This window comes from Coloeus monedula, assembly GCF_965178545.1.
Source record: "Coloeus monedula genome assembly, chromosome: 25".
Taxonomy (NCBI): domain Eukaryota; kingdom Metazoa; phylum Chordata; class Aves; order Passeriformes; family Corvidae; genus Coloeus; species Coloeus monedula.
In genome coordinates, this window is record NC_138805.1 from 279,585 (window position 1) to 299,105 (window position 19,521).

Genomic DNA, 19,521 nt, shown 5'->3' on the forward strand with positions numbered 1-19,521 from the left:
GCCTCCCAAGAGTAGCTGGGATCCCTATGTTTAGTCCTTCTAGAATTTGTAATTTTACTCCATTTGCAGACATAGCATGCAACAGACAACAAGAATGAAAGGATTTGGCCAACAAGTAATTCCATTATTTCCCCGTTTCTTCCCTGCTGTTTTCCCTCCATCCAATCACACATTCTGAATGTGCTTTCCATGATCACTCAGGAGATTACCAGTGAAAGTCATTCAGTAAAGCAGCAGCAGCAGAGAGCATCTTGAGAGCTGATTCGGCACTTAAATAATCACGTTGAAAAATAAGACGTTAAGATTGCTCCTCAGCCAAAAGAGGAACAAAAACATCTTCAGTGTCTTATGGACTCATTAAAAACTAGCCCAGACAGTAAGAGAATTGCATTTTTACCCAGATTGACTCATAAGTGATTAGAATGGGATTAACAAGGGAAAAAAATTTAAAAATCACTGGAACTGTTCCCACTGTAAAGTGGGGCTGAGTCAGAAGCAATTATTTGCATCTGGGAAGTGGGAAATGTCATTTCATAAAACTTACTTTACCCTTTGTTGGAAAATGGCCAGCATTGCTTTCCTTGGGACTTCGAAACCTCTCATTAAAATTTTTGGAAATTTTTTATTCTGATATTTATCTATTTCCTAGGACAGCAAAGAAACACCACACACCACTTCCTATCTCAGGGCAAGAAAGGGTTATTTTTTCCTGTTTCTACTTTTCTTTCCCCACCCTGTTATGTAAATCTATCAGAATTCCTCAAGCTGGACAAATCCTCTGGGTACCAAGTGCAAAAAAACCCAGTAAATGCATTTCCATTGTCCATTTTATGAAAAACCTTTTGGTTGAAGAAAATACTGAAGTTTCCAAATGCTGTGCTCACAGTACATCTCTGATTGCCTGGGGTTTTTTTTTCAATTAAAAAGTCCCAGGATGGTTTGGGTTGGAAGGGACCCTAGAGCTCATCCAGTGCCACCCCTGCCACGAGCAGGGACACCTTCCCCTGTCCCAGGCTGCTCCAAGCCCCGTCCAGCCTGGCCTGGAAGAGAACAGATTCATTACAAAATATTTCACTTTGACTCAGACAAGTTGAAATATCTTTGATGCCTTCCCTGGCAGTCAGCTTTTCGTTTCTAGAATGATCTGCACACAGAATTTGATTTAATCAGTTGTTCAGGCTTACAAATCAACTAAGTAGAAACTTGCAGAGTTTTTTTGCAACCTGATGGTGAAACTCATTATTGGACAAATGATTTCCAGTCAATTGCTCTCTTCACTCTCCCTGAGTACTGCAGCACTTAAGGCTTGTGGAAACATCTTCTGTGCAGATAAGAGTGCTGATGCCACTATCCAAGAACAATAGAGGCTGATTACAGATTTCATAGATCATCTAATCTAATTCCTGCATAAACAGGCCATAGGCCTTTTTAAATTAAATGTCATTTCTAGTCCAATAGATATGGTTGAACTACAGCACAATTCTGGAAAGAAGAGGAAAAAAACCCGACATCCACAGATAAAGAATGTGCAACAACTCAGACATTGTTTCATAGCTCCAGACAAGCAGCAAAATCCTGCCTCAGCACCTTTGCCTCTCACTGCGGCTGTGTCACGAGCATGTCAGGGCTCTGGGGAAAGAAAAATGTTCAAAGACAACTAAATTTTGATGCATTTAATGGCAGAGAAAACACTTTGCAGCTCACAACCTGTGTTTCTAACACAACAGGCAAGAGGGAAATGTTTCATCCCATTTCTAGCTCACTGTGACACAGAAAAAAGGAGCTAAAAGGTAGCAGATACCTGGTAGTTTCCAAGTTCATTGCAAATGAGTGTTGCCCAGTTCTGGCAGATTTGGTTTAGGTTTAGGTGCAATCCTGTGGATGCACTTAAACCAGTGGCTGCCTTTTCCAAGTTGATTCTTGTGTGTCGGACACACAGAGGGAGTGGAGCATGTCCCACCCTGGCTTGGCTAAAGCTAGAGTTTCCCCACATGAAGCTGTAATCTTTGTCTCCCACACTGTAAATACACACGGAGAGTAGCACAGAGAGGATTACCTGGAGAGCATTTCTCTGTTAAGCCATTTCAAAAATTAGTCTCCAGGCAGGACTATACAGATTCATTTCTTGAGGAGTTACCCACCTTTTATAACATTAGCACTGCTCTAGGACAGGATGTCCCACAAACATCACTGTGGCTTATATGACTTGTTTATTTTTGCCTTTCTGAAAGCCATTTTCAAGTTTCAAGGCACATCTTCAGTCACTGACAGGATGGAGAACAAACAATAGGAAGGGTTTGATGCATTGCAGCCGTGGAAAAGAGTCTTGCCAGGCTGGGACACTCATCCATGAAAATAAACTGCACAAATCTTTTACCAAATGCCTATTTTAAGTTACCTGATGCAACACAGAGCTAATGCAGAGCTGGAATCAGACACTTGCAAACACCACTGAGCAAGAAACTGGGGGAAAAAGAATCCCTTTTTCCCCACTCAACACTGCATGTGAATCCTTGCCACCCCAAAAGGGGGATATTCCGAAATCATCCTCACAGACCCACAAAGAGCCAATAAATGTGTGTCCAAAACTGGAGGAGGTGACAGAAAATAGTGCCCTCCTTCTGACACATTCACCCAGTGACAAGGTGGCATTTACAACACCCTCACCTCCCTTAGCAAGTGCTACAAATAGTTTACACAGAGCCTGTTGTGCAGTGATGTTAAGGAAAATCTGATGACTTCCATTTTCTCCAGATTTTGTTGGAATAGAAAAACCCATTCCAGAAAAGCCCCTGCCTGATGTTCTGAAATGAGAATCTCTGGAAGAGAAACAACAGCAACAACTGTTTGATTTATACATTTTATTTTTAATTAAAAAATAAAGGTTATCTTAATACATCTCTTGCAGCCTTTGGGCAAAATGCACCCTTAACAAGACTCTATGAAACATGATGCCCATCTTTTCTTGGCACACATCTTAAACAAATGCCAACTTCCTGCAGCAACTTTGGAAATCCATCATTTCCCCCAAACCCTGAAAACATTTAATGGTTCATTTAAAAAATCCCTACAAAAATTAGAAGTGGGCCCAAAGAAAAAGTCCCAGATCCAAGCATCCCAAAGCTTTTGGAGCAGACTTATATCCAAATGCTCATCTTATTCCAAGTTTTATCCCAGACCACTGCAAATTCAGACATGGCACCCAAACAACCCGAGGAGAGGCAATTGGAGCTGACCCAGGTATGGATCTCCCTTCAGAAGCTTTGATCTTACCTGGGCCAAAGCAAACCTGGGGGTCTGAACCGTTTCCTAAAATGGTTGAAGTCGGGCCCATCCCGAACAGAATGAAGTGCTGGTTACAAGAGGAAATGGTGCTGTCAGAGCTCCCATTCCTGTCCCTGATCTGAGCCCAGGCCAAGCTCTTCGTCCACTGGCACCACACAGGGCAAGGCTAAAGCCAAGGGAACACACTGATCCTCCACCACAGCCACACACCTGCCTCCCACTGCCTGGGAGAGCCCTGGGCTTCTCAAGGAGCTGTCTTGGAGTTCTAGGTGTGGTTTTCCCTGGAAACACATCCCGACCCTGGCCCTCTCTGCAGGAAGGCTCAGGCACCCACCAGAGGAACAGGCTGGCACCACTCCCTCAGGGTGTCTTTGTTCCACCTGGCCCGTGATGGCTGAGTCCCAAAGGCACAAAGTGACCAATCTTTAGACTTATACACAAGGTCTACATATATATATATATATAGATAGATATATATATATATATATACGTACACACACACCATTACATACATATTTAAATATATATATACATATATATATTTGGTTTTGGTTTTTCTCTTTTATCTTTTTTTTTTGCTTTTCTTTTCCTCTCCTTTCTCTCCCTTTTAACTTAATGGTGTAGTCTCCTCTGAGGAAGGCTCTGGTAGATGTTCTGGAGACTTCTCTGTCTCCAGCGGGACTTCGTCTGGCTTCTCCTCTGTCAGTTTTGGCTCCTCGGACGCTTGAGATCCCTCCAGCTCCTGACTCTGAGCCTGGCTGTTCATTTTCTCCTCTGCTTCGATCTCCTCTGAGGTGGGAATGGAGTTTTTCTTTGGACGGCCTTTGGGCTTCGTTGGAGCTTCCTGTCCACCCTTCAACACCTGGAGCAAAGAGATGACCCGTCAGGATCCTGAACTCTGCTGGTCTCAGGCATCCTGTTCCTGTGTCTAATTCCCTCTCTCTTCATACCATCCCTGCAGCAACAAGACACTCCAGCCAAGGATCTGTATCCAAGCCAATACCAACTTTGTTTGAAGTGACAGTAACTTCTGAAGGTGCCACATACACCAAAGGAACAGCCTGGAACTGCATCCCCTCTCCCAGGTCAGAAAACATGGGCACCTCCACTAGATAATGTCACATCATCATGTTCCCCCCAGCATTTACTGGGTGGTTGTCCTTTATAAAAAGCATTTTAACTGGAAAAGGACCATGAAGATGAGAATAAGTGAAAGGTGAAAGGAAGATATGAGAAGCAAAAATTAATGATATCAGCACTCAAAACTGCTCTGTTTCCATAAAGCAACACAGTCTTTTTTGTCTGTGCATCAAACCAATCCCAGAAGCACTGAGATCACACAAATGCCAAAAATGCAGAAGGAGATATTTTGGTTCTTCTCTCAGTTCTATTCTCATTTCTTTCACCCCTTTGCTTTGTTCTCCTCCTACTGCCTTTGATCCCCTCTAGCCCACCACATATGCTGCAGTATGAACACTTTAAAAAAAGAGACCATCTCTGTGAGAAGTGATCAGGAATAAAACAAATTTTGGTATAAATAGACACAAGTCACTCCACTGTGTTCAGCTTCCAAATCTGTTCTTTGCAATCAGTTTTTAAGAGCCATGGAGAAATTACAAGGACCCACTCACCATTTTCTTCCACTTCATCCTGCGGTTCTGGTACCACGTCTTCACCTGGAGCTGAGTCAGCCCCAAGGATTGGGCTAAGTCAAGCCTGGGAGACAAACCAGATAACAAAATAGGTTTACAGAAGCCAAGAGGAGCTCAGGTGCCAGGTCCAGGCAGTCCAACACTGTAAGAGCATTCAGCAGTGTCTCTGTGATCAGTTGTTTTGAGAACAGTCACACAAAAGTGGTAAAACCCATGAATTTAGGATGCAAAGATGCTCCTATGGAAGATGCAGGTGTTTGCAAGCTCTCTATTATCTTTTCTCCTCCTAGAAGTGGCAGGGTTTCTCTGCCCTCTTGGAAACATGAACCTGCTGCACTCCCACTGCTGATACTCCATGTTTGTGCATGAGTTAGGTGCTACTAGTACAACACGTACGTGGAAAACAGGTCTCTGGTGTCTGAAGAAAACACGTAGGAACAGACACCCAGCATCAGCCTGCCTTTGAAAGTGCTACTCTTTGTATCATATTTCTTCCTCACTACCTTCAGAATGGGGATCATGGTACTCGCTCATTTTTCATGGAGTAGTAGTATGTCTAAATCTATTAATTTCATATACATTCTGCTATTTAGGCAATTTAGGCTTCTAAGTGAATTTATTCTTTGCATGTTTAGCTGCAGGGTATATGTAGCAGACAGCCCTGATTCATCCTCTACAAATCTCCAACCCATGCAAGTTCATGTGAACCCATTCATTATTTCTGTATTAAAGCCCAGGATATGAAGCAAATGCGGCTCAGAGTAGCTCCTGATCCTTCCCCACAGGTGATAGCACCATGCATCTGGCAGTTTTGCAATGGAGTTGCACAAGGGATGGAGTTGGAAATCCTCAGCCATGCTGGGAAAGTGCCCCTCAGAGTCATGCAAGTCCTGCAGGTGGGACAGCTCCAACTCAGAGCCACATTCCAGTGTTCTGGATTCTCTGTCTTTTTGGCAAGTATCTCCTTGCCTTTGGATGGGGGAACACGTTTGTCGGCCAAGTTTTTCATAATAAAACCTTGGTAACACCTGGGCTCCTTGGGCACCCATTACATTTGTAAACACCCACATACTCCACACCAGCTCTCTGGGCTCCACCTCACACTCAAGGATTCATGCTTCTCCCCAGTTCTGGATTCACTCTGGACCTGCAGGCTTGTTATGCCACTACCTCACATCTGAAGCCATTGATTTAAGACACCATTACTGCTGAGAGTAGAACATGTCAGAGTCATTACCCTGATGTCCTGCACTCCCTCACCATGGATAAACCAGGGCCTTCAGGTGCCCTCCCAGGGGTACAATCTCCTATCCAGGCCAAAAGCTGCAGGAGTGAACACAGACCACAGTCCACTGCTTTGCCACCACATTTCCAGCCATGAGCTGGCAGAGAGAAGCACCAGCTTAGCCAACCCTTCGTGCCTCAGTGCACATGTCCGGTAACACCTGGATTACCTGCACCCAGCTGCCATCTCTTGCCACACACTTCAGTGCAACCAGCACTGCCTGGAAACCCAAGGAAACAAACACAGGGGAAGTGGTACATGGGCAGGGATTGCTCATCGGCCCCAATGAAGCCAAGGAACAGTCATATGAGATTGTTAATTACCAGCCTTGAGTGCTTCAGCAAAGTGTCAACCATCTGGTGATGTGAAGCTGTGAGGAGTCAGTGCAGGCACAGCAGGAGCTCCGAAACTCATGAGACAGGCTGGCCATGGCCAGGAAATTTGGTCTTGCTGCAATTTGGTGACAGGCAGTAGGAGCAGAAAATGCCGTCTTCAAAATCAATTTAAATATTGGGACCCTGCCCTCTGTGGAGTGCAGGGACTGATACGTTTCAAACCTTCTCCAGGTTTACAAACTTCCTAGGAATTGGATGGATCATTTTTCTACAATTTAAATTTGCAGAGTAGGATTCAAAGCCCTTAAAAAAGCTAAAGCCTCCCTTAGTTTGGTTTGCCCATGGAGTACCAAGTAGTGCCTAAGAACTTGCCTGTGCCTTTGTAAGGCAGCTTTCAACCCCAGGCTCTGCTTTCCAAGCTGACGGACAGGCCACCACCTTCCCACTGCATTGCTGCCCAAGGTGCTGGACAAAACCCAGCTCAGGAGCCAGCTGAAGATAGCATGGACACACAGCAGCCATGGACACACAGCCATCCACCAGCAGATCCCGGGGGAGACAGGCTCTGTCTTTTTTCAAGTGTGCAGCAGGAATGGGAAAGGCAGAGATCCTTCTGCTCTGAGAAGATCTCTGAGCCTGGAGACCTGCTCCCAGGCACGTGTATCATCATCTGGCATTTCCATTGATATGACCTATTTGTGTCACCTTTGATCCCAGGAAAAGAAGCCTTGAAACTGCATCTGGTTACCTGCCCATGGCCGCGGCCAATGGTAGAGGCACCTCGGTGGAGCCATAGGCAGCACCCCCCAGCCAGGGAACGTTCAGTGTGGAACAGCTGAGCAGGGCTGGAGCAGCCCTTTTGCTCATCCCTATTCCTGGTGTGAGCAACCCACCTACCTGTCAGGGGTGGAGAGGTACTTCTGCTTCTGGAACTTCTTCTCCAGGCCCATGAGCTGGATCTCGGTGAAGATGGTTCTACTCCGGCGCGGCTTCTTTGAGCGTGGCGGGGGCTGCTCTGCCTCCGACTCGCTGCTGCCCTGGGCCTCGCTGGGGGAACCCTCTGTGCCTGTGACCCTCACGCAGGGCTGGGCTGGCAGCACCCGGGAGCTGCCGGCAGCTGGGAGCAGCTGGGGCACCACGGGCGGCTGCCGGGTGATGACGGAGATGAGAGGATACGCCCGAAGAGAAGGGGACCCTGGCAGGGAGGAAGCAGAGGTGGATGAAGGTCAGGTCAGTGCTGATGTGTTTGAGCTGGGGAGAGCAGGGAGACAGGAATAGCTCTCCTGGGTCTGCCATTTGCTTGTTAAAGGACCACAAGGCAGAATATTCCACGCTTTGGACCTGCTACCTTCTCCCAAATTGCGCAGCTTCCCTTGGGCTGGGGAACCCTAACCCTAACCCTGACCCTGGCCCTAACCCTAACCCTAGGACAGGAAAAGGAAGGACAGCCTTTCCACTCCATTTTTAGGAGCTATTATAGCACACACCATTGAAATCATCTGTCTAATTACTGCAGGAGATTAGACTCCAAGCAGAAGATGAAATCTATCCCCATTCTGTTCCCAACTTTGTTTCCCTGGGGAAACTAGGACAGGGCTCACTTGAGACAGTCACCTCCCCTCTCCTTGTAGGTAACAGACAACAGAGTCCAGTTCAGTCCAATTCATCCCATCCCCTAACAGGCCACTGCATCAGAACCACTTTCATCCTCCATTGCTCACACTGATCCCGCTGACCATGCAGGAAGATGAGGATGCATAGATCCCAAGAGTTCTTCACTGACTGAACTTTGCATCTTACACAACCAGTTGATACCAGCCCTAAAAACAAACCAGTTCTGCTCCAATCCTTTCAGGTCAGGGCTGTTCTGGGATGACAAATCCAAATATTCCCAAACACTAGAGGAAGTTCTGATTCACATCAGGCCTTCTGGTTTACAGCTATAGCAAATTCCTGCTCAGCCTTAGCCCCAGGAAATCGAATGTTCCTTTAAAGTCTGGGCAGGGAAATTGAGCTACATACGAGAAACGTAAACTCACTGTAAGATGAGATACACAGCCTGCAGAGTCTTGGGCAAGTCACTTGCTTGCTCTGTACCTCAGTTTACCTCATTTGCAATATGGAAACAATCCTTCTTGCCTACATCACTGGTGGTAAAACATGGATTAAAATTTAATGTACACAAAGTATTCGGAGATCTTTAGATAAACGGTACCGTAGAAAGGAACATATTACACCAGCAGGCCTGATTGAGAAACCCTTCACATGAATCACCACTAATGAAAATAATGATCTCTAGACCTCAATGAGTGTGTTGGGGTGAGTAACTGCACAGTGGAAGAAAGGAGTTGCCAGGCTGGCCTGCTGGTGACCTGTATTCCTCAGCCCTCTCCCCAAGTGTAGGGTTGGGATCACAGGAACCAGGCCCTAGGTGAGCTCTGGTGCCCAAGGTACAGCAAAGAACTCCAAAGGTTGTTGATCGTCGCTTCTCTCCTCAACCACAGCAAGTCGTACAAAATCCAGCCACTTACAAAGCAAGCTTGGAAAACTATTGTCAAAACCCCAAATCCCAACAGACTGGGATGTAAGGACAGCTGTGACTACAGACTGGGGTTTAGGCAGACCGGGGCTTCAGTCTTGCTTTCTCCTCCACAACTCTGCAACACTAAAAATCAAAATATTGCCATTAAATGTAAAGCTGTCCACTTAAACCACCAAGAAAGCACTTGAGAGATGAGATCAGAATTGCCAAGCCAACCTTTAGCTTGTGTCAAGCTTTAGCTACCTTTCCTTTCTGTGGATTTTTTCCAGCTGAAGACTCTGCTGATCTACAGCACCACCGAGTAACCCAGTGGAAATTCTGCCTTGATTTACAACTTCAGTGGCTGCTCAAAGATCATAAATTAGGACAGAGTGTGCTGTCCTTTGCTTTACACACTAAATCTGTGCTGGTATTTATGCACCCTCTGACACCACCCAGCTACACAGAAGGTAAAGCAGATGCTGCTCCCACAACCTATGTCCTCCTTGTCAACCCACCACTGTTAATTTCTGACACTGTGGGATAACAAAAACTTGCTGACCCACCCGTAGAACAGATGATTTCTTCTCTTTCAGCCAAATTTGTCCAAAAATCATCCCCTCTTGCCTCCTCGAAGGGTCCCTCCATTTCTAGAGTCCTATGCAGGAACATTGAGGCCACCTCCACCATCAGAGGTGTTCCTGGGTGAGCCATGAGTTCATGTGTTGATGTCTTCGTTTGCAGCAGTCCTGGGACTCAGCCCCTGTACACAACTGCTCTTGGTCACTCAGGCTCCGAGAGGCTCCTTGGATCCCAGTTCCACCCTGTTCTGCATGAGGAGACTGAAAACTGATACCCGTTCTTAGTCCATAAGCTTAGTCCAGAAAGGAGTGGGTCCAGTCTTATTCTCTCCCCTTATCCCGCTGCTATGGGGTCCTGGTTCGAACCTGCCCATAACAGAGCTCCTGCTCCTCTACAGGTTCATCCTCCAAGCCTTATCCCATAGCCCATTCCTGCCCTCGCTCATGGGTAGCTTTTGGCACCAGAGCACTGGTTAATCAGTACTTTTGTACCTCCAGATATTTCCGGCAGGGCTCTCCATAAAGCACAAAATTACTCATGAATAATACATCACCAGAGCTCAGAAGCCCCTGCAAGACTCCAAGTGACTGAAACCTCTGGATGAAAGGATTTTTACAGGGAACTCTCTTCAAGGGAGGTCAGCAAAGTTATTTGATATCAGAGCAACCAGGGATATTTGCTGTATGGCAGGGCAGCAGCACATGGGACGGTTTCAAGGCAGGGGGGAGGATGGTTACAATCGTCCCAGAGCTTAAGATCTGCCTTCATCAAACAGAGAAAAGTCTCTTCAGGCTATTTTTCTAATAGTCAAGTATTACTGCAGGCCTAGGCCCTAGGGTATATCACCGTGTCCTGCAGCCATAGGGAGGAGAGGAGAGAAGATCCAGCAGGCAGGAATTGAGCAGCAAGATTGATTTATTTAATTATTTTACAAACTCTTTTATAGACTTTTTTCTTCACTGTCTAATTGGACAAAGGATCAGCCACCCCTTGGGGTGATTGGCTAAAATCCTAAAACATCCATTGTCAAAATATTTTTCTACTGTACTATAAACAAGACTTTCCAAGGTTGCAGGTGGCTTGGTTGTTTACAGAACTCTGCTACTTCTTCTGTGAGAGAAAAGTCTCTCAAGGACTTAGAAAATAGCAAGAAAATCCTTGCTAGCAGCATTTTTGTATCTGCAGTCAAGTAAGATCAGGATTAAAGGAACTGCTGTCCCAGATCAGCAGCAAGGCCTTGGCTGTTTTTGCAGGGTACAACAGTGGTTATTAGAGAAGCAGATGACACCAGAGTTGTTTGGGTCTGTGTTTTCAAGTGCTGAGCACCTGAATGAGGGGATACATTTTCCAAAATGTTCAGCAGCCAGCAGCTGTGCCCTGACCAAACAGTCAGAAAAGCTCAGCACATGCTTATTTCTGGTGCTCACGTCAGGACACAAATTTATTTACAGCCCTTCTGAAACCGCGGTGCTGCTTCTGCACAAGTTGTGGTTCACAACTGCCAAGCTGATTCGAGCTCCAGGTGCTGAACAGATTTGTGAGGCTGTTGACACCAAGTGTCATGTATTTGCTTATCATTTGTGCTTGTAAGAGTAACCTTTGCTTATGGTTTGACACCAACAGTTGTGACAGTGCTTTTAGAAACCATCGTAAGTAATGAAAGCATCATGATCAGCGCAGCTTATACAAGACTGCTCAGCTTTGTGCCCTCAGCTTGGTGAGGACACAGGATGGTTGTGGCATGGAGTAAGGAATAAGGATGGCATCTAGAAAAGGCATGGGGTTCAAGGCTGCAGATATTTTGGGGGGAAAGCTACAGGTCAGAAAGGGGGCAGTGCTTTAGCAGCCCCTTGCATGCAGAGCAAACCAGAAATAACTGACCTCTGCATTGCACAAGTCAGCTTTCAGATCCCAGAGAAAAAAGCCCAAGTTCAGTGTCCTGCTCTAGATCTAGTTGTCCCAAAGTTCAAAGCAGCTGAAGCTGAAGCAGTCCATTGTCTCTAGGTACACTGCTAACGACTCCCCTTAAACCATCTGTACAGCTCTCACCCTGATAAAGCCTTGCCTTCCAAACACCACGAAATCTGAGGCAAGATCTAAACTTCACATTCCCCAGAGCTCAAAGGTACTCCTAGACTGACGTGGTATTGTAATAATGGAATAATTTCCTGATCTTCAACAAATTAAATGTTGGCAAGCAGCTCTTGTCTGCTCAGCACTGTTGTGAACTTGCACTGTCTCCCAGATTGGGATGAACAGGAGTGAAGAGCTCTTTCTTTTCCATTCCTGCCTTTCACAATGGTTCCACTGAATGCGTTCTCACCTGTGCTGATGTGTGAGCACCTTTTCTGAACCACTGCTCTTTTGCACATGAAAACCCAAAAGCTGCCCACATAAGCCAGGAAATGAGGAATTTTCTACTCCAGAAACACACCTAAGGCATTTTACTATTTCCATCTAAAACTGTCAAGAGGACCCACACTCCAATGGTGAAATCACCAGTGGTTTAGGACTCAGGAGATCTCACTGCTCTTCACAGGGACAGCGGTCCCCTACTATGTGGTTTTCTACGGAAAAATCCCAGTTTTATCTACTAGAATAATCTTAATCACATCAAAGCCTAGGGTAGTCTCGGCCTCACTCTGCTGCTGAATACTTCTCAAATGCTTGAGAAGCATAATTCCATATTTCATACCATGCACAACTGAAGGAGTGCTGCCTAAACAACAGAATTTTTCCTGTAGATCTTTTCTAAGGATTTGAATAATCTCAAGCAGCAAGAAAGCTCTTATTTCTGTCCACCCCAGAAAGCAAACATCTGGCCACTCTTGCTAGAACTAACCAAGGGCTAAAAATAAAATCGATACTGGATCTGCAGAGCATTTTCTATGATCTGAAAACATTTTGCTTTGCTATTTAAATCAGTGTTGGCAGCCACTGTACAGTGAATAACAGATCTGCAGTAAGCACTGCCCACTCCACCTTGGCATGAATTGGCTTACTCAAGCCACACAGGTCTGGGAGAAGTCTGGACTCCTGTTTCCTAATTATATGTCAAATATTTCTGCTACAAATGTATCATGATTTGATGCATCCAAAGATTTTTCTTCTCATTTGTTTTCATCAGCAAGACCAAGAAGATGTTACATCAAGAAGACCAACCTGAAGCCATCTCTACTCATCTGCTGGGACATTTCTAAGAAACTTATTTTAAACTTCTTCTGACCACAACGTAAGACACAGTGGATACACCACCACTGCACCAGATCACCTTGCAGAAGTTGTAATTAAAAATAAATACTTCAAACAAATCTTTTCCCCTTATTTACCCCCTCCTTCCCTCCTCCCTGGCTTAATTTCAAGCCCAGCAGACACAGAATAGAAGGAAAAGGGAAAGCACTAATTAATTGCGCGGTTTGACTGCCGGCAATGGAAGAACAGTTTTCCTCCCAGGGAAACTCAGTTTCCAAATGTTGTTTTGGAAGGCAAGAAAGAAAGAGGAAGGAAAGATTTATGGATCAGCTCCTCTTGGCAGGACAGCCCTGCTCAGAGGCAGAATGAAATCTCACTCAGAATGGGCTGCAGTGAAAGGTAAATAATGAAAGAAAATGAATTTATGACTCAGGAAGGTCTATAAATCTCTCATCTCCTGAGTGTCAAAACAAAGGGAACCAAGAAGGAGTTGAGTTCATTTAGGAAAGAATTGTATTTTGCTGAAGGAGGAGGCAGCCTACTGAAAGGAATAAGCAAACCCTGAGTGGAGCAAGGAAAATAAAAGAAGCATGGAAACGTTGAGAATTTTAGTTCAACTACACACAGTTTGTTTAGTGGGGAGGGCATTACATTGACTTTTTCCACCACAGATCCCAAAAAGCAGAGCTTTTCCAACCATACCAATTCCATGGATCTCAGCTGGACTTTACCACCGCATCCAGAGCTGAGCAGGGACCTGGTACAATCCAGGAACTCACTGTGGCCCAGGAGCCAAGTGCTTTAAACAAGTGCTTAAAGTGCCAAGTGCTTAAAGACAACATCCAGGTACTCACAGTGTGCTGCAGGACACAGGACATCCCCTCAGTCAGAATGGGCTACTTTGCCTCATGGTTGCCAGAGCTGCCAAAAGCTGACCAGAGACAAAACCTGACCCTTGTGCAAGGGCTGTGTACCTCTGCTGAGCTTCCTCAGGCAGCACATGGACCTGCAGCACCCCTCTTGTCTATTAGAAACCCCACTGAGTGCAGGAAAGCAATTCTTGCACTCAGGTTAGACCCTACCCCATCTATTTTTGGTGACATCGGATTTAAACCTTCTCTGCTCCATTTATACCAGGCTTAGGTACTGAGAAGTTCCCCAGACATGGGAGACTCTTCCTTATTAACTATTAGAAGTTATTAGAAGGCATTGGATTCTTCCCAAGACCAGTGCTGTGCTCCACCAAGCACCCTGAGACAGACATAAATAAAGGCAAGAGGAAAGGGAAGAACAGCAACAGGCTGTGCATGTATCAGAAAAATTCATATCCTCTCAGGAACAAGTGCTTAGGAGAGGGTTGAGGGGAATTTCCATGTGTCCCAGACATCCTTGATCCAGGCCTTTCCAAGATGCTTGGCCCACAGGAGCACTGTCATGAGCACTTGAATCCCAAGTTTAAAAAAGGACCTGGGTGATGTTTCTGCCATGCAGCATGGTGGGAACAGATCCCTCCACTGTCACCAGAATGGGAAGCAGCAGAGCCATGCCAGGGGATGACTGCTCCTGAGCCAATTATGGCCTGGGAAGAGGTGGGCTAATGAGGCTGTGATCACTGTGCTGGCAGCTTGGCACTTCCCAGCCGTGAGTCCGTGTATGTGCATGGAGCAGCCCTCGGGACACACCGGCACAGACGGTCCTTCGGAGCTGGAAGTCCAGCCACAGCAACAAAGCCTCCCTAAGCTGTCCCTGAGCAAGGCAATGGAGCCTAGAGGTGGTACCTAAGTATGGAATTAGATGCTTCTAGCACCCCTAGAAACAAAGCTTGGCCAGAGAGGTGGAGACAGGTAATTTGTCAGAAACCCTTTGTATCAACTAGTTCAGGCATTGATTCTCTTCTCATCCTTTCCAGTCTTTCTGTAAGACAACCCTCAGATACTCTTTTACATTTCCTATACCTCTTTCAGTATTGGAAGAGCTGGAAAACCTGCAGATAATCCTCTGAGCCTTTACAAGTGCCAGAGCTCAGCTCTATAAGCAGATTTTTCTGTGACTATTGGATATTAAATGGAAATCCTGGAACTGGGAGTGCTTGAAAATGCTCTTTGTTGCCATTCTTCTTCTCCAGCACCTCAAAGCTCAGTGACAGAGTTAGCCCTGTTTTGGGAGAGGAGAGTTGTCTTTGGTTTGGTTTCTTTTTCTACTTGCTCTCTTTCTTTGGATACGTGTGGAAATCAGTTGTATCCAAAGTTGTTAAGTCTCTGCATAAGAGCAGAGGCGCAGGGCACTTCTGGGACATTCTGAAAGCTTCCAGAAATAGTTTCAAGACTCAGCCCAAATGCACACAGAAAAAATTTCCATAGGAATTGTGTCACGGAAGCCACAGGAAAGCAGAGCAATCAACCCTGAAATCTTAAGTGCAGAGCTGGAATACAAACAGACACTGCTGGTACTCCAAAATAGCACCAGTGAGGTTCCTTGGAGCAAAGTTTAACTGCTCCTCAACCAAAGACTGCAGGTACATTCACACCAGACTCTTTTGCCACTTCAGTAACTCTATTAATCTGACAAGGACCATGAGTCTTGCAGACATTAAATGCAACTCAGCAACACAGCAAAAGTGTAGCAAATGGCTTCTGTTCATTGTGAAAAAATCCAGACCTAACTGATGTCCATGGCAAAATGCCCATCAGCTTCAGTGGAGCCAGGATTTCACCCGCATGTGCCCACAGAAAGAAAACAGAAAATAAAACAAAAAAAAGGAAATTAGTGCAGCTAATTTTAGCACAGCTAAAATGAACCTTTTTTTAGGCATTCTGACTGAAGGCCAGTTCTTCAGGAGTCCATACCTCCATATGAGCCAAGTGGGAGTGGGCAAAAAAACTGGCATCTGATCAAATGGCAATTTTTGACCTCAGATTTTCAGATGGGAGAAAATGTGGGCTCATCCAGGAGTCATGTTTAAACTTCCCTAAGAGAACAGTTCCTTTTCTCTTCAATCACTTTTTTGGGGGGAGCAGGTTTTTAGCTAAATCTGTTGCAAACAAACACACTGATGTTGCTAGAGGATGACTTAAAAGATGCTCCCCCTCAAAGCATCTCCCACTCTGCAAATCCCAGTCCAACTCCCCAGGGATGACTGGCACTGAACACAGCTCCAGCTTCCATTCCCTGTGGTCTGGGACACTTGGAGCTGTGGCTGAGTTCAGCCCAATTTCAAAGCCACAGGGGAAATTTCCTCAGCTCTTGGAGCTGTAGGATCCAGGTTTTCCTTTTCAAGTCTGTCCCCATTAGCAGTTGCTGTATAACTTCTCCATAGTAACAGCAATTAATAAGTTTGAATGATGCAAGGCATGCATGCTGCAGGTCTCCACAAAAACCAACAGAAAAATAATTAATCCTTACTTATTAATGATAGTTGATATTCATATCGTGCTTTTTTGTATGTTTAAGTAAGTAATTGGCCTTAAACAGCTGAGAAGCCTGGGAGCCTCCCTGAACAAGACTTGTCTCACTCCCTGTTGCCACAGGAACACTGCCTTGGACAGGGCTGGATGTGGGGCAATTATCCATCTTAAAAACACAATCCAAAACTCACCTAGAGCATCAGTGTCTCCAGGAATGCCAGATCCCTGAAGGATGGCACCAGGGATCTTCTGGCAGGGCTGGTGATCACCATTCTGACAAACTGGCTTTGTTCAGGGGCGTTCAGCGGGGGAGGAGGTAGTAATGCACCTTGAAGCTGGAGTGGGAAGGCCTGGCTGTGCTGTCCTGGGGCGATCACTGGGATATCCTGGGATAACAATGCCCAGCTGCCGAGTTTATTCCCAGTTGCTGGAAAGACACGAGCCAGCACCACCTGGTGTGATAGGCTGCTGTCCCTGCACACAGCAACCTTTCTTCCAGGCTGTCAGTGAAGCAGAGGAGTGTGCCAGGACCTTGTCAGATCCTCAGTGAAGAGGAAAATTTATATATAAAGAAGATTTATTTTGTTTTAAAGAAGCATTTAGAGAATCTATTTGGCCAGCACTCAAGAAATTCGTTGTGGCAAATGTAATGGCACTGTGGCTTCATCAGCAGAGAATGAATCAGAACAGACACCACTTCTGTACTTTGAATTATTCTGCTTCACGTACTCAAAGGACAACCTGCCTTTTTGATGGGAGCCCCCGTTGACTCAAACCCACCCCCTCCAGCCAAACTGAGCATGACTCAGAGAGGTCCTGCTCATTGTCAATGGCTAAGCAAAAGGAACTCTGTCTGAGACTCCTCATCTTTAGCAAATGATTCCTTTAAATTCTACTCAGTGGGAAAGGAGGTGCTCTGAACACAAGCAGATCTGCCCTAATATTTATTGGATACATGGGCCCAAGGCCATCATGACTGCAAACAGCTCCCCAGGGAAGGCAGGTTTGGAAGGGAACCTCCATTCCAGACCCTTATTGCTTGGACTCAGAGGGAATTCTAAGCCCAGACCACATCAATCCCAGAGAAAGAAACACCAGCACATCTCCATAAACAACAGCACTCCTGCAGTGCAGGGAAGTTCCTCGGATACCATCCACCAGCTGCCTGCCCAGATCTGTACCAAGGGACACTTCGGCTCCACTAAGCCAACTTCAGCTTGTAACTCTTTCTTTTGAATGGAGTCATGTTAAATACTTCAGCCAAGAGTTCCCTCCATCACTGAGAAGGGTCAGCACCAGAGCTCATCACCCACTGCACCCAGACTTCACAAGTGGAGCAGCCAAAGGATGAGAGAATGGAACAGCTCTAAGGAGTGGATTTACAGGAAGTTTCTGGTCTTGGCTATTGGGGATGGAGGAGGAAATTGGCACTGAGATGCCAAAACTCTCAGGGTGTCTCAGCTTAAGTTGCAACAATTTACCAATGACAGACATGACCAGACATAGTGGGACACTGGGAGAGGCCAGACCGACTCCTCTGTCTGGATGGTGTCACTGGTCAAGGAGCAAGATTTGGACTTTGATGGAGAAACAGCTCGTCCTAGCTGAGAGGGTGGAGTTTGATAAAAGGGTAAGTCCTGTCCTGTGCTCTGTTCTGCTCCCTGAGCATCTCTCCCTGCCACTGCCAAAGCTTTGAGTCTATATGGACCTTGGGCCAACACATTATGGCCATTCTTATATCCTCACACATCTGACAAATGATTGTGCCTTCTCTCAGGATTTCACAGTTTCTGTCCAAGTTCAAACACATAATGCCATGGGTGCATAAATCAATCAGTCCCTCACTTCCTGCTCTGTTAATTATTGTCACTGCATCCATAAGCAAACACCAGCCTTGGCCAGCTGACTGGCCATGCACACAAAAGCACTTTTCAGGTTTCTCAAGCCCACCCTTGTGTGAGCTCCAGCAGAAAGCTGGCCATAAATATCACTACCTCTTCCTGCCCCGAGCCTCTAAAACACGTTGCTGAGTGACACATGGGAAGAAAGAGAGTGCAATTGTTTCTCAACACCAGACTGTGTAAATTTTGCCTGATGGATCTTTTGGAAAACGCTTTTTCCTTCTCAGGAGAATAGTGGATCAGTGTTTAAAATACACAGACATCTCTCTCTTTTCTTCCCCACTGAAATGAAAGGGGGACTTCAGCAAGTACCAGTGTTAACCTGAAACAGACCTGTCATAGAAGCAAAGCCTCTGCCTCTTAGAGCTGTGGCTTACAATCTCAAGGGTTGCTTTATTATTAATTTTTCCCCCATCAGGACACATTCAGCAGAGAGCTTGGTCTCTCTGAGCTGCATATATGATTCTTTGATCTTGCATCTGCCCTAACACAGAGAAAACCCATCTCTGTTTCCTCTATGGACAAAAATAAACTCTGTGGATGATTTGGCTGAGCAGCTGCACAAACAATGCAATTTAGAAGGATGCAACTGATACACGAGCAGGTTTTGTTCACAGCCTGCCTGTCCTTTGTGGTTGCCAATTAGATCAGTGGTCTTAACCCAGCTCTGGTGGCTGGGGTAAGGAGGAGAGACACGTACAGGGAACAAAGCCGAGCAAAATGCACATCCCAGTATTATTCCAGGAAGCTGAAACCCTGTTAACAGAATCTAGAGCACCCTGGAAGAGGATTTCCTCCAAACCTGATCTTTTTGTTTGAATAAGCTGATTATGTCACAGGTTCCATGAGCACAGGGCATGGCTATTTTTATCCTCTTCACATCAAGTAACAGCACACCCATGTCACCTCACAGATCCAATCTTAACCAAAAGAGAATGAATCGAGGACAGCTAAGCTTTCACTTTTTGCATGGGGGAAAATACACAGCTGGATTTCCAGGTTACAGAAACTTTTCACTGCCAACCATTCTGCAACATAAAAACCAGCACTGGCAACTTCATTCCCAAAGCAGCTTCCTTGACTTCAGGACTCTCCGTGTTATAAAAAGTCAGTCATGAGCTGAAGATGTTGTAAGAACTCTCAGTCATGGCTCCATCTCCACCTCTTCCTGCAGCTGTGAGTGTCCCATATGGACATGGGGAGGTGGATGCTCCCATCAGTTACACCCCAGTCTCCCAGCAAACTGATTGATGGGAGCCAGGACCCAGTGTCTTCATTCCAGGGTCAGTGGCGTATTGGGCTTTTTCAGCTGAAACACAAAGTGAGTTTCACTCTTACAGGAATTCATCTAATCTCAAAAACAA

The 19,521-nt window shown here is 45.8% G+C and overlaps 1 protein-coding gene across 1 annotated transcript in view; it reads right to left on the minus strand.

The window, feature by feature from the left end:
* Positions 1-3,892: 3,892 nt before the first annotated feature.
* Positions 3,893-19,521, minus strand: part of BARX2 (BARX homeobox 2) — a gene marked incomplete at both ends in the record, with an annotated part of 32,890 nt that continues 17,261 nt past the window's right edge. The window contains 3 exons of the mRNA XM_082297066.1: positions 3,893-4,147; positions 4,917-5,001; positions 7,455-7,752. Coding sequence (XP_082153192.1) covers positions 3,893-4,147; positions 4,917-5,001; positions 7,455-7,752 — 638 coding nt within the window. The remainder of the gene's footprint in view (positions 4,148-4,916; positions 5,002-7,454; positions 7,753-19,521) is intronic.